At 42.5% G+C, this 14,499-nt stretch overlaps 2 protein-coding genes across 7 annotated transcripts in view; both read right to left on the bottom strand.

Annotated features, from left to right (window-relative positions):
• Window positions 1-326: 326 nt before the first annotated feature.
• si:dkey-94l16.4 (transcription factor 20) lies at window positions 327-7,780 on the bottom strand. 3 transcript variants are annotated; one of them, XR_009120803.1, is made up of 6 exons: window positions 7,004-7,481; window positions 4,059-6,532; window positions 3,530-3,619; window positions 3,139-3,188; window positions 2,990-3,051; window positions 327-2,070 (listed from the first exon to the last, which is right to left on the bottom strand). XR_009120803.1 is itself a non-coding variant. In XM_058062503.1 (6 exons), coding segments are annotated over exons 1-6 (2,712 nt in total). In that variant the 5' UTR covers window positions 7,035-7,479; the 3' UTR covers window positions 335-2,069. The 3 variants fall into 3 exon arrangements, 2 of the variants coding, with proteins under 2 accessions (XP_057918486.1, XP_057918487.1); XM_058062503.1 differs by having other exon boundaries at window positions 335-2,070; window positions 3,526-3,619; window positions 7,004-7,479; XM_058062504.1 differs by lacking the exon at window positions 7,004-7,481 and adding an exon at window positions 7,561-7,780 and having other exon boundaries at window positions 339-2,070; window positions 3,526-3,619.
• A 381-nt stretch (window positions 7,781-8,161) lies between these two features.
• mprip (myosin phosphatase Rho interacting protein) overlaps window positions 8,162-14,499 on the bottom strand; it is a 35,489-nt gene continuing 29,151 nt past the window's right edge. For 3 of the 4 annotated variants that reach the window (XM_058062500.1, XM_058062502.1, XM_058062499.1), the window contains 8 exons: window positions 13,776-13,923; window positions 12,821-12,938; window positions 12,400-12,559; window positions 12,169-12,282; window positions 11,984-12,070; window positions 11,701-11,863; window positions 11,347-11,432; window positions 8,162-9,054 (listed from right to left, as the gene is read on the bottom strand). In XM_058062500.1, coding sequence (XP_057918483.1) covers window positions 8,983-9,054; window positions 11,347-11,432; window positions 11,701-11,863; window positions 11,984-12,070; window positions 12,169-12,282; window positions 12,400-12,559; window positions 12,821-12,938; window positions 13,776-13,923 — 948 coding nt within the window. In that variant the 3' untranslated portion in view covers window positions 8,162-8,982. Of the gene's footprint in view, window positions 9,055-11,017; window positions 11,094-11,346; window positions 11,433-11,700; window positions 11,864-11,983; window positions 12,071-12,168; window positions 12,283-12,399; window positions 12,560-12,820; window positions 12,939-13,775; window positions 13,924-14,499 lie in introns of all 4 variants that reach the window. The other variant, XM_058062501.1, reaches the window with a different exon arrangement.

Consider the following 14,499-nt stretch of genomic DNA (forward strand, 5'->3'; position numbering starts at 1 on the left):
TATCCATCATTTTCTCTTCATAGCCAACATCCCAACATGACTCCATCGCCTCATCATCGTCATCCGTGTTGTGGTAGCCTGCAGTGTCTTTCTGTCCAGTGACACGTTTCCCAGCATCATTTTTGTGGAGTTTTAGTGACTAGATGGCCACAGGCATTCAAACTTGGTTTTGTCTTCGCAATACGATTGTCTTCCTGTAAACCCACATTTAGCCAATAAAATGACAATTCTTGTTGATGGACGCCATCTTGTGTTTACTATTTTTATATCAACTGGTAAAGGGCACAGTTGGGTAAACATTATATACAAGGCATATTGTATTATAAGGTGATCTAAAAACTAATTACAATAAATAATGGCTTAATAATGGCTGCTAGCAACAGAATGAAAACTTGGAAAATGCTCCTGTGGAGGGTTATACTTCAAGATCTCTGATTCGCTCATTCCACTGTCAATCAAAAAGGGATTCCGCCCCAGACAGGTCATCCAGTCATCACACAGAAGCCGAGCTGAGATCAGTACCTTATACCTTAGGTATTTGAATAAGGCTTCACTACATTCAAATATCTATAGTTTTACATGTCAGGCATCACACCTATAATATGACTTAAAATTAATTTCAGGACCTTTAAAATTAAAAATGACTTTCCCATGCATTAAAACATTGTCTTTGAATAAATGACACACGAGTTCAATGTCGGACATTTATTTCGTGGACATTTAAATTGGTTTGTGATGCTGCAAGACGTGAGCACTGGCAGAATGGTAAAAAAAAAAAAAAGTTCAAAATGTAAAAAAAAAATGGCACTAGTTGCAGTCCATTGATTTTTTTTCAACCCAAAGCATTAAATTATTAACAGTAAATGCAATACACTAAATGCATATGTTGGAATGTCTGGACCGGAGAATGAAGGCTTTTGTTATGCATATCCTCCAGTCAAACAACCGGGGGGTGGGGGGCAGGAAAAAAAAAAGGGAAAAATCTGTAAATACAGCCCTGAGATAAACACACAAAAAACATACGATCTTTGTAAGAATCACCCATCATGTAAAAGCTGTATTTGGTAATACAAAAAGAAGAAAAAAAAAACAGTCAATGTCGGCAAACAGAAGATGGCACAAATGAGGATGAGATGTGGTCGCTATGGTTTTTATGGGTCAGGACATGAGTGACTTGTGTCATTTGAGAAACAGACGAGCCATACAAACACAACAGGACTCCAAAAACAGCACAATGCTGCCCCTAGCGGTACACAGAGAGTAGCCCTTGTGCACTGCGTCTTCTGAAAAGACCAGGACCATATTTGATCAGAGCAGAAAACTCTTAGAATTAATGTAAACAATTGTTGGTTGTTATTGAGGTCCTCTGTGCATGCTGTCTGCATTTGGAGTGACTGACATTGTAAGGGAACATTCCGTTTGATTGAAACTGACAAGTCGGGAGGATGCAAAACAAGAACCCGTGCAATGCTCCCAGTCAAAGTGCTAATAATCATCATGTCATTCTGGTGGCTAAGAAACAGGAGGCTAATACTGCAACTGGAGCAGAGGAGCGGTCCTAAGTGCTTCCTGAAAAAAAAAAAAATCCCACATATGGGGAGAATACATTCAAACACCGTACTTCCCTCACACCCCAAAATGTAAATGAGAATGTAATACCGTGTGTTTTATATCAATGCGATTACTTATGACTATAGTACCTTTATATAGCTCCGCCCCTTAACCTGCCGATGGCATCTTTATTTTACAACAACTGCTTTATCAATAATTAAAAAAACACTGCTAAATAAGCAAAATGACACTTCAGGAATAAATAAAGCCAAATATGATGAAATACAAAATATTTTTTCATTTAAATTAAGTATCTTGATTGTTACTCACATTTCACCATGAAAAACAAACAAAAAAATTCAAATAAATAATTACTAAGAATTGGGAATCTGAGGGCCTGTTGAGAGAGGAAGAGGAGGAGGAGTTAAGGTTTATGGGTGTTAACTGTCAGTCGCAAGGGTTCTTGTCCACAGTGTCCAGCAGGCGAGCCAGTCACTGCAGGATTTGGCAGGCCAATGTCTGCATGAAAGAACAGAGAAACGGGATTCAAACATCAGGCTTCCTGGGAGCGGACCTGAATATAGGCAGCACGCTGTACCATGGGATATTTAGTAAATCAAATACAAATTTAATACAATGCCTATTGCATAACACTGCTAGTTACAAAATAGCCTACCAGAAAAGCTAAGTCTTCATCCTGTCTCATAATGCCTTTGTCACACACTTTGTCGGCCTCTCTCTCTCTCGCTCCCTCATTGTTGCTCTGTCACTTTTGCAACTTGGGCAAATTAGCCCTTAAACTTACGCTACCACAGAGTTGTCCAGTCTTGTGTAACCTGGTGATGATAGTGGATTTTTAGATCAGCCTGATCAAAAGTTGCTAGATCAAATTCCTTTAACAAGTACGCTGCATAATATGCCTTTCTTAATGCGTTTTCCATGATGAGGATGTGTTCATGAAGCGTAAAATGACATAAGAGATTAGAAGGGGACCATAAATTGGCCGCAGCTTATAAATACGGCTTATACATACATCAGAATTGATGTTAGTTTGAACAGCATTTGCCTTGTTATAAAAAAATATAAGAAACTCCAAGTTAGGAAATGCTGCTGTGATGTAAACGGGACAGAAGATGCAATCAGAGACACATTTTTTGCCATATTTGCAGATGGTAAAAAAACTTGGCTTTTTTGACAAAATGCACACTTTAATGGTTGTTTGCAATCTCCAGATTGGACTGTCATTGAATGAGTGCTTTGTGAGAAATGCTGCTAGTGATATCTGCCCTTTTCTTGCCTGGCATGGATCAAGTTCCACTATTCAACCTTTTCTCCTTACAAAACATAAAAGAAATGCTCCTTTGGGGGGTACACTGCTACCTAGTGATGCTGGAAACACAAAGCCCAGCTTTTTATGTGTGTGCAGGTATGAACTCACCAAGAGGGCTTTTTTCTCCTGGGATCACTTTGATTCCCTGCTGGGGCTGACAATGTCTTGTTCTAGTGAACGAAAACATAAACATCAATGTCTCAAATTACAGACAAAAAAGAGCCTCTAGATGCCGTCACTCGTCCTTTTCAGCTCACCTTGTGCTTTTTACATTTCATGGAGAAGTTTTCTTCTATGAGGACACAATCTGTGACAACCAGAACAGAACATGAGTCAGCCGGGGGTTGGGGGTGGGAGGGATGGCTGCACACATGCCAACAAAACACCTAACGAACATTAAGTATGTGTTGGGCTGCAACATCAGAACCCTGACCTTCACAAATTCAGCCTGCAAGGCATATTAATATTAGTAAAATACTTTATCTATTACCCAGTGTGTCTAAACTTTTGTGTTGTAAAACAACACATGTAGATGTGCTGTTATTTCCACATTCTTCATTTTTTAAGTTTTCTTGTTATATTTGTACAAAGTGCCACCGGCCGCATGTTGAACACCCCTGAGCTACAGTGTAGTGTGAGCTTACCTGCCTCCAGAGCACACCTGTAGTGGTGTTTGCTGGGACAACCTTTGAAGAAGCAGCCAAGTGTTGCACCAGGTCCAGAGCAGGTTGAGCACATCTACCCCCCCACACACACAAAAAAAAAAAAAACAAAACAAAACAGGAGCGTTATCAGCATGTATCCATGTCCTATAAGTAGGATGCTTCTGCAACCTGCTCCACTTTGATAAGGATGCCTCCGCAATCAAACGACAAAGTGTCACAATCCACAAGAGATGCATAGCATAGTGTTTGTTTTGACTTTGTGTATGATTTTGGTGTCATTCGATGATAAAAAAAAGTTGTGAAAATCAACTTTGGAGGATTGATGCAAATAGTGAAAATGTGTAATTTAAAGAGAAAACATTCATACTAATAATGTGCTGCTTTTTAAACTATCAGCATGGGTTCTTTTACAAAATGTAAAATACCAAAGCGGGCCGTGCATCCTTATGCGGCCCTCCATGGACAATCTTTGAAACCCCCCTGCATTAGAGCATTGCATTGCGGCTTCATACCGTTTCACGGGCCACCTTGACGGTCTCCTCCAGGCCGTACACTTTGCCCTTCACCAAGAACACGCCGGCTGACCAGATGCCGCAGTCTTCGTGGAGCCAGTACTCGCAGGGCTCAAGGGGCAGCACGGGGGGGCTGTACCAGTCCTCCACATCTGTCGGCCATATTTCTGAGCGAGCCCGCTTTGCTGCGGGGCTACCCGTGTTTTCAGAAGTCCGCTTGAACTGATCAGCCAGTCTGCTGTTCCACAATGACGACGCAAAGGCACGTCTGCTCCCCCTACCCCTTACACTGCAGGATGAAGAATCGGAATCGCTGTAGTAGTCCTTTAGGCATTTAGCGCTAGACGTGCAGGCAGACGCTTTGGTGCTCGGTCGGTACCCTTCAGGGTAGTACGGACCGTGGAGATCCCCCAAGTCCATGGCGTTGGAAGACAGCCCACACAGGCAACAGACGAGGGAGCCTTGATGCTGGCCGAGACCGGATGGCCGGCCCAGCCGGAGACAGGAAGTGCTGGGTACGGTTGCCGAAATATAGCCACTGGTATGATCCTGTAGCTCCCTCTGACCCTTTTTGTGCTGCGTCCTGACCTCTTCTGGGTAGTTCACTACAGTGCAAAGTGACACGGATGACTGCTGTCGCTGCTCACGGATAAAGGGGGAGAAATTCTCCAACCTTGACTCCCTTTTCTGCTCCTTGTAGTGAATGTACCTCAATTTAATTTCAGGCTCCTTGGGAGAGAAGATGGAAGTGAACTGTCTCGGTTTGTGCTTTTTTCTTCGCCTCTTGGGAGAGCGATTTGGCTTTGTCTTCCCAACTGGCAATAGTTTCTGACCTTGAGCTGAACGAGGGCTTTTCTTTGGAGATTCTTTAGGTGCTGGTGGTGAACATTTTGCTGGATTTGTTAACAAAGAAGGATCTGGGTGTGCTGGATGCTGCTTCGTTGAGTTTTTGGGCTGAGGACTTGAAGAAGGTCTCCTCTTTGACCTCGCAGGGCTCCTCTGCGACAAAGTTCCAGGGAATATAGCAGCCTCTGGAACGTTCTTTGAAATCCCAGGGCTTTTAGGAGAGGCTTTGCCGTATGAATTTTTAGAAATATTGACAGAGGTAGTGTCTTTGCCTTGGTCGTTAATGCTATTGGATTTACCCCTCTTATGCGGTGTTACTTTTTGTTTCGCTTTGCCTTGTCTTTTGCTCTCAGATTGGGTGTCTTTCCTCTTTGGACTTGTTGCATTAGAATCTCTAGTTCTCATTTTATCGTTAATGTGTCCTGATACTTTATACCTGCTTGAATTGATATTCATAACAATAGATTCTAAATGCACGGCTCTCCCTGAACGCAGCTTCCTTTCATTTACAGTCTTCTGTAATGCGCTGACAATCCCGTTCATGTAAGGGGTGACAGTTTTGTCCTGTGAAATCCCAGATGAAGAAACATCCTCTGTGAAGTCGAGCACAGAGTTCGGCTCCGCCTTGCTTCTGTGGACAGACTGCTTACTTTCATCGCTTGTTGTAGTGCTGTTGATTTCAGACCTGAGCTGAGTGGGCCCTTCTGCGATCGAGTCATCCTCAGCTTGAAAGGAGGTGTCCCCGCTTGGTGAACTGGAGGCCTGAGGAAGCAAAAACACGTCCTCGACATCACCAGGTGAGGTAGCTGAAGGGGACACGGGGTCCTCAAGAAGGCGTTTATAGTCTGTGGTTGGTGAAAACAACTCTACTGGAGCCATCGCTGTTTTCCTGTTCTTTGACTTATGCAAGACTGTCTCGGAGCGTCCCTTCTTCTCTTCCTCATCCTCATCGTCCCTTGTCTCTGGCGATGACCGAGAATCCATGCCTAAACTCGACCAGCTGCCATCTTGGCCATTCTCCAACCCACCGCTGTTTTCCGTCCTCCAGAGAACGCAGTGTTCATCTCCGCTCGCCTTGCTCAAACTCACTTCCTCCTCGTTAAATTCACAACGCTGCTGTGAGAGATGTATTGCGTCAGCCTGTGGAGTTTCAGAGGATGAATGAAAAGCCTGAGTGGCGAGGTCCACTGGCCTGTCAACGTGTTCCAAGTAAAGCTGGTTCAGTGCATAGGTTTTCTCCCCGAGCCCTTTCTCCGCCTCACAAGGAGGGAGGAGGGAGAACTTGCTGATAGGTGGGACACCATACAAAGGTGAATTGGAGTGGATGTGAGATCTGCTCACATACGACAGGGTCACTGTGGTGCGCGACAAGGCATTATCTGGTTGAACGTCATCCCCTGATTGGTGTAAAATACTAGACGGGGTAGTCTCTGAGGAAGAGGGTAATTCAGGATTGTAGGTTCCAGAGTTTGGGTGCCAATCTGGGATTGTGACAACATCCTGGACATCGCAGGCAGTGCCATTCAGGTTGCCTTTCCTCGTCAAGTCGATCACAGCGGCGATGTTTGAGGTGGAGAGGTCCTGAGGTTGTAGATCATCCAAGCTCCCTGGTGGCTGCTCCATAACAACTGAAACACACACACACACACAAAATAAGACAAAAAATGTCAAAACAGCATTTTCTATTTAAATCATTCTAAAAACCTTTTCTTTTCATAGAATTAATGCAAGCTCTGCTTCTTCCTACTGCTTTTCAGACATGTACAATTGTGCACGTGCAACCACATGTCCCCTAAATGTAACTTCATAAACATGTCAAACTAATCAACCATACCAACCTCAATTTAAAATAAATACCAAAGATACTAGCTACAATACGTTTTTATTACAAAACGACTCTCTTTATTACACGTAAACACATGTTTAGGTGTTTAACACAACGCTAAAAATCATTGTTACGTTATGGCAGACGGGAATCTGACGTATCGGTCACAAGCAATGTTCAACTGAAAACAATTTAAGGTTGTCCGTATTTTTTCTAAATGTGACTGAATATTCTTAAGAGGTTTAAATACGTCTAGAACCGAGTGACAACTTACCAGCAACGTTGACAGGTTTGTCAACTCGCATTAGCCACCGCTAACGTTAGCCAAGCTAGGCCCGGTGACGCTGAACTGCGTTTGCTAATCGCCTGTTTAAAATTGTTGAACATAATAACACAAAGTGAAGCGGCGCATATCATAATTTTTAAACTAAAGACGATGTATAACTAGTCAGCTTCGTTTCGGCGCAGCGTACGTCAACGAGGGACAATATACTTTGTTAAAATATCAACTTTATAGGCTGAAACGCTGAGCGTGAAGGCACTACTCGTGTAACTTTCGTTACGTAAAAAAAGGCAAACTTGCTAAGTGTTTTGGCTTGTTCAACACGAATTTGAAGAAATACTTATTCCGAATTGATAAACGCATATTAATTGATTCAAGTAGTGTTATTATACTTGTAGTTGATGTGCAAACGCCCAAATATGACTTATGGGTTCATTTTCATTGAGTTTGTCAACGTGTTTCTGAGCACTGCACCAAGGCCCGACTGGATGAAACAAAGACTAATAAGCGGAGGTTATATGCTGTCCTGAGCAGTTGCTAAAACTTACCCGGGCGGGAGGGATCGTCGCGTTTTAAACATCCAGGTGAAAAAACACACCACCCCACATCTCCTTCAAGAGCCCACCAATTTTGATTAACTTCAACAAATATTACGAACGGGAGGGAAAGCCCTCAAATTAAAATAGGACCATTAGACTTTCCAGGAACACACTATTCTGATGGTCGCAGCGTCAACTCGTTGTCCATTAGCTTTCATTTCCGGGTTTCCCTTCACAATAAAGCAATTAGTAGCACGTTTTGAGCTTGTTTTTCCAATGTAGGAAAATAGCGTAGGTTATATCAAAGTAACATACAATAACAAAAATAACGTCAACAACGATAACAAGTCGTCAAAACTTGATCGAAGAAAGCGAACTTACATTTTATTTCTGTAAAGGTTTATGTTGCTCAATCTGTATTAATTTCCGCCGTTTTACTATAGCTGGACAAATGGGAGGAAATGAAAAAGTGACAAGGAAGCAAAGTGATTGAGCAAAAAAAAAAAAGTTTTGAAGCTACATTTATCCAATTCTTTTTTAAGACGCACGCAATAAATGGAAAAATTAAATGTTAAGCTGCAGAAAATAATCAGCATGAAGGACAGCCATAAAGGGTGCAAAAATATTTATTGCTAATAAACCTGTAATCAGTTGGTGAATATGTGTATTTGGTTTATATTTACAATATTAGAGTACAGAGGAATGGGAATGTGAAAGAAAAAAAAAATCCCAACCGTTTTAAATAAATACAGACTACAAACACAACCAATCCCTATACAGCTGGAACAATGACTGCAGTAACAAAAACCTAGAACATTTTTTTATATTCAAATTATAGTCAAGAGAACCTCATCCGTGTGCATTCAGCTGCCGTCTCTCCACGGGCATCAATCCAAGGATGGAAGAGAATATCTATGATGTTACCAAGTCTGGCGATGGAACAAATATGAGTGTATTGAAATCATGCGATTGTGCACATTTCTTCCAACTTCCAAGTGTACTGGAATGGTATCAATGGATTGTTTCACATGCAGACCTGAACGCCCACACTCTTGTTATCGGCAGTAAATGTAGTTTGTCGTTAAGACATCACATCCTTGGCTTGCAACAGTCTTGAGTTAAAACAGTAGCTTACACAGTCATAGTTTTAGTGTACGCGTGACAGATTCTCAATCTTTAAAACAAAGCCCGACATATTTACAGTAAGACAACAAAAACATAAAAATACGAAAAAAATTGTCACAGTTAACTGAAGTGCATGGAATGCAAATTCTAAACATGAAATTGGAACTTCATATCATGTTTCCTTTAATGATAAATGTTTTCTTTTGTGACCAGTGTGTAGTGTTGCTAAATAAGTCATTAGAGCTAAAATAGTGGCCTCTTCTAAACATGCAGGCAGGTTTTTTTTTTTTTTTTTTAGGAAGGCATTCAGAACTCCTTAGTGTCTTTATTTTCAAAGAGGTGGAGTCTTTGCTCAGGTGTCAGTCCTTCCTTGAGACTCTGTATGGGTCAAAAAGGAGCCATGTTAATATCCGATACATTAACTTTTGTTAGTATTCACAGTGCAACTGTACTTTCAGGCCATCAAATCACTCCAAGTCATGCACATATACAAACGGAGGGTGACTGTCAAATCAAGGACAGTTTAAAAACAAAAGGCTTTCCTGTTTATTAAGGCGCTTTCAAAGTCATTTCTGCCTTTTACACATGAAAAATAATACTTAGACTAAGTAAGGGATACATACAACTGTTGTGTTAACGCTACTTTTTTTCGAGATTGAAGATTGAACAGAACTGAGAATTCTGTGACATCTCTACTTCACAACGACTACTAATTGTTTCAATACGGTGACGTTAGTGAAACAGTGATATTAATGGTAGCTTTCTTTGTCAGGAGCCAATTACAGTGCAGTATGTACATACAGTATATAAACAGTCTAACAAACATCACAGTGCAACTCTGTCATCTTATGAAGGACACTAAACTGCACAAAAATGCACATCCGCATTGTGCCGCTTTACTAAATAGTTGCATCCAGACGGGAACAGATCATTATGTATGTAATACACACTTATGTTTATCACGAGAGGAGAAAGGTATTCTTTCTGCGAGTCATTTTGGAGTTTGAGACATCAATGGAGTAAGTGGTGCCAGTCAAAATATTCAGATATGCTGGCTAATCGTCACGTTATCAGAAAGAAGCGGCTTGCTTGTCTACATGCAAACGAGCCACTCCGGAAGCTGTTTTCAAAACTACAATTTCAGGTCTCACAGAACTACACTTATGGAGATTAAATGACTTTCATTTCATTTCACTGGCCTAATCTCAGTCTCATGTGAAGCAGAGTGTAGACCAAAACCAGAAAAAGTAATACACATTCCATATACACACGTTTTTGTTTTTTTTTAGATACAGCATACACAACACTTTTGTGGACTGTTGAATTCCCTGGGGAGTTATTCGTTGTCCTGCTGCAATAAAGTCAAAACTGTTAATGGGGCTCATGCAGATGTCTGTGTCCCAACACCCATGTAGAAGTCCTGTTCCAATAATGGTGAGGATAACCGGCATAAACCTTGCACATATAAATAATTCAAACATTTGTCTTGTTGGTGTCAGGCTCCACAGTGGCACTGCAAGCAACTCCTACACAAAATACTGACAATGTGACATGATGGAAAGGTTTATCATGTCAGGCACACACACACACACACACATGAAAAAGTGTTTGCCCCCTTCCTCAATTTGGCCAGAAAACATTCATGACCCCCAAGACCTTTGGGACAATACTCTGTGGTCTGACGAGAGACAAGAACATTTTGGAAGGTGTGTGTGTCCCATTACATCTTGTGTTACTTTTACTACGCATTTCAGAAAAAGAACATCAAACAGTAAAATATTGTGGTGGGTGTATGATGACCTCAATGACCTTCACAAGGCTTCATGCTGGAAAAAGCCTTCAATGTGGCTGAATGACAACAATTCTGCAAAGATTAGTGAGTCAACGTTCCTCCACAGCACTGGAAGAGACTCATTGCAAATTCTCACAAAGGCTTGATTGCAGTTGTTGCTGCTAAGAGTGGACCAAATACTTATTAGCTTTAAGTGGACATCATTTTTTCAGGTTAGGATATTTTTTCTCCCAAAAATAATAAAAAGTTTCATTTAAAAACTACATTTTGTGTTCAGTTGTGTTGTCATTGACTCATATTTAAATTTGCTTGATTATCTGAAACATTTAAATGTGACAAACACGCAAAAAAAAACCAGAAACCAGGAAGGAGGCAAACATTATTTCACACCACAGTGCATCCAAGTCCTCCACATGGGTCTTATTCACCACCATGCATCTGTGCAGTGATTATTTTACAGCATTGCAACGTGAAGCGGGGATTCAGATCTGTCGGGTGCTTTTAGAAAGGCGGCGTACAAAAAGGGATGTGCTCAAACACGCGTCATACCTAAAAAGCAGAGGGGAGGGAAGCCTACAATTCCACGGCAACCCTAACTGTCCCAGGGCATGTCACGACTCACAGACTGGGGACACAAGGGAGGGGGGGAGAACAGACCAGCAAGTTTGGAGTTAACCTGGCATTAACCACACATTTCATGGGAGTCACAAGATGACAAGAAGCACATCTGCAGAACTCGCACAGCCTGCAAATGTGGCCAGCAGGTGGCAGTACGACGCTGCTATTGTGACCCGAGTCAACCACTGTAATTTACTGTAAAAAAGTGATGCATATTTCTAAAAATTCCTGTGTTGACATTTCAGTGTGAGGTAACCCACCTTTGACCTCATGGTGCGTTCTGAGCGTTTGGCCGCAGCAGCTGCCATCTTAAGGATGTCAGGGTTGCTTTTGGACTTCATGATATCTGGAAAGGAATGGAAAGGGAACTAAATATTTCATAAAAAAATATATATTATATGTCATTTGGGTATATTCCATCTAAGTACATCAAATGTCTCATGCATTGATACTTTTTTGATGATTTAAAGTTTTTTGTTTCGATCTCATGCAGCAGTTAGCACTCAAAATTATATTTTTGCCACATTTAAGGTGGGAAAAACGTGAGCGAATCCCAATAATTGACTAAAATGAAATTTGTAATGCTTTGACTTTGTCCAAATATTTTGGTGTACCATATCCTCCCCGATCCACGTCCTCCAGAGTGGGTTCGCCCAGTGCCTCGTGAGCCAGCTGCAGTTGGTCTCTGAGACGGCCCAGGTCCCGCTCCGCTTTGGCCTTGACGATACTCATCTCTGTGTAGATGTCCTTGTACTTATCTGTTGCATATTTTTTGTCCTGAAAAGGCATTGTTGGGCTATTTAAAGCAAAGGTCAGTGACTGTCATGGGTGTCGCCCATTTACGGGACTTATTTTCCTATTCAAAAAGGCGGGGTGGGGGTGATGAGGTTGACATACTCTTTGCGCAGCTTGGAGTTCTTCTTTCAGTGAGTTGATTTCCTGCTTTAAGTATTGAACCTCAGACTCCTTCACCCTTAGCATAACCTGGAAATGCGTGGAAGATACGCATGTTGATCAAATTTGTACAGAACTTCACATTTTTTGCTTCCATTACTTGAAAATGAAAATCATTTTACCCATACCTCCAATTCATAGAGCTCCTTTCCTTGTATTGTAGTGTTTGTGTCTCCCATTCCATCCTCAGATGCCATTGAACGCATCTTGGTGATTTCTGCTGCCAGGCGATTGTTAAGTTCCTGAAAACAGCACACAAAGTGCTTAGACAGACAAACGAGTAGCAGGTACTATGTCGCGCGGTGGCTCTTGGTGGAAGATAACATGTACTGTACTATTGTTTGTGTCGGTATCTGCACCTGGTTGTGAGCATTGAGCTCCTGGTTCTCTCTCTGACACTGCCTGAGGGCCTGCCTCTCGGCCTCCAGCGCCTGAGCCAGGTGGGCGTTTTCCAGGCACTTCTGGGAATACTGCTCAGACAACACCTCGATTTCCCGCTGGAACGAACACAGTTCCTCCCTAAAGCGCAGCACAAGAGAAGAGTCATACAGCTGAAGTTCAGATAAAGTTAAAACTTCAGGCTGCGTTTTTGGGTATTTGGACAAGAGAGAAATGTCACAACTTCATCAAAATGGAGGAAAGAGCTCCAGTTACACAAAATCTAAGCAGGATCCAAACACAACAGATGTGCTTCCTACCATAAATGAATTAATATGTGTGCCTGTGTATGGGTTTGTCTCTAAAATTGTAACTTGGTCACAGGAACGTATCAAAACCTACTCATGCTGTCTGCGGATCTCCTCCATGTCTGCATTCTCTGCATTGCTGTTGGCCTTACGAGCCTTGTCCAGCTCCTTCTCCAGCTCGGTCCGGTGGGCGTTTTTCATTGCTTCAATTGCTGAGATTGAACACAAAAACCTTCAGTTTTCATCTACGAGATGAAGTTGGCTCAACTTTTGATGATGGAAACATTCTACAATGTTGAAATAGAATACACTTGTCCCTCGCTAGACCGTGGTCCAACAGTGCCCCCTATTGTGGTTTTTCAATCATTTGTTCATGTTTGAGTACAGCCTATTATTAGTCCAACATTAGTCAACCACGACATATTGATCATTTATTAATTTTTGATAAAAGCACATGATGGAGTGACGGCTGACTCCATCCATCCTTCCATTTTCCTCTGCTTATCACGGGGACAGCAGTCTTCGTAGGGAAGCCCAGACATCCCGGTCCCCGGCCACCTCCTCCAGCTCCACCAGGAGGACACCAAGGCGTTCCCAGGCCAGCTGTGAGACATAGTCCCTCCAGCGTGTCCCAGGTCTGCCCCGGGGCCTTTTCCCGGCTGGGCATGCCCGGAACACCTCACCAGGGAGGCATCCGGTGCCCGAGCCACCTCAACTGACTCCTCTCGATGTGAAGGAGAAGCGGCTCTAATCTGAGCCCCTCTCGGATGGCTGAGCTCCTCACGGCTGACTCTATATCTTCTATGTTTATTGAGTAACAGCGTAAATGTGATTGCAAGGGTGCTATAAAGTTCTCTAATAATGTTAAAAAATAAGATTGTAAACAAAGTTTCTATGCCAAAACTATGAACATACTCTATTTATATAAATAAAGAGGGAATCCTACTTTGCGGAGAATTAACTTATAAAGGTCGGGTCTGGAATAAATTAGCCGCAATAAACGAGGGATGACTTCCGGTGCAACATAACCCCCGTTCCATCTGATTTACCAGCAATGGTGGCTGCAGTCTCCTCTGCCAGCAGCCTCTCTTTTTCCTCATGCAGGTTCTCCAGCTCTCTCTGGTGTTTCCTCTGAAGCTCATCAATCACCTTCTGATGAGACTCTTCCATGGCAGCAAAGCCCCTCTCGCATGTAGCCTGTGACGGGACAATACGTGCATAGTCAGTGTACAGATCAGGTAGAAAAAGGACCAAGCGGCTCTCTTGACCACATGAGCCGAGTAGGGAAACTCTCTCAGCTCACATGGAAACCAGCAGATGGTCCGTTTATTAGCCAGCAAGCTATGAGCAGGTTGAGTCTGTGTGAGTACAAAAGGGTTATAGGAGGAATGAGAGGAGACAATGAAGAAATGCATAGGCATGGGAGAGGGTTGAACAGTGTATGCCATTTTTCTATGCATGGAATTATGGAAATGTATAACTGTGCTTCTTTATGGCAGACAGTAAATCATATGCAGCTAAGACAGTATCCTAGCCGGTTTCAAAAGATGACATCTATTTGAAAACGAGCCAGCACATTTGGATCCCATTCTACAGACCAAACCTCAATCGCATACTGACAGCCACTGCGTTTCAGTCAAAAGTCACAGAGCAAGTTTCCACAAGCCCAACCAACCACACACGCACTGCTTCCGTCCTCTATTCACTGACGCTAATCTGTGAGCTCAGTCCATGGTTGCACAGCGGCTCACGTCCTTTCTCTACGCCTCAATC

The sequence above is a fragment of the Doryrhamphus excisus genome, chromosome 22 (assembly GCF_030265055.1).
Source record: "Doryrhamphus excisus isolate RoL2022-K1 chromosome 22, RoL_Dexc_1.0, whole genome shotgun sequence".
NCBI lineage: Eukaryota > Metazoa > Chordata > Actinopteri > Syngnathiformes > Syngnathidae > Doryrhamphus > Doryrhamphus excisus.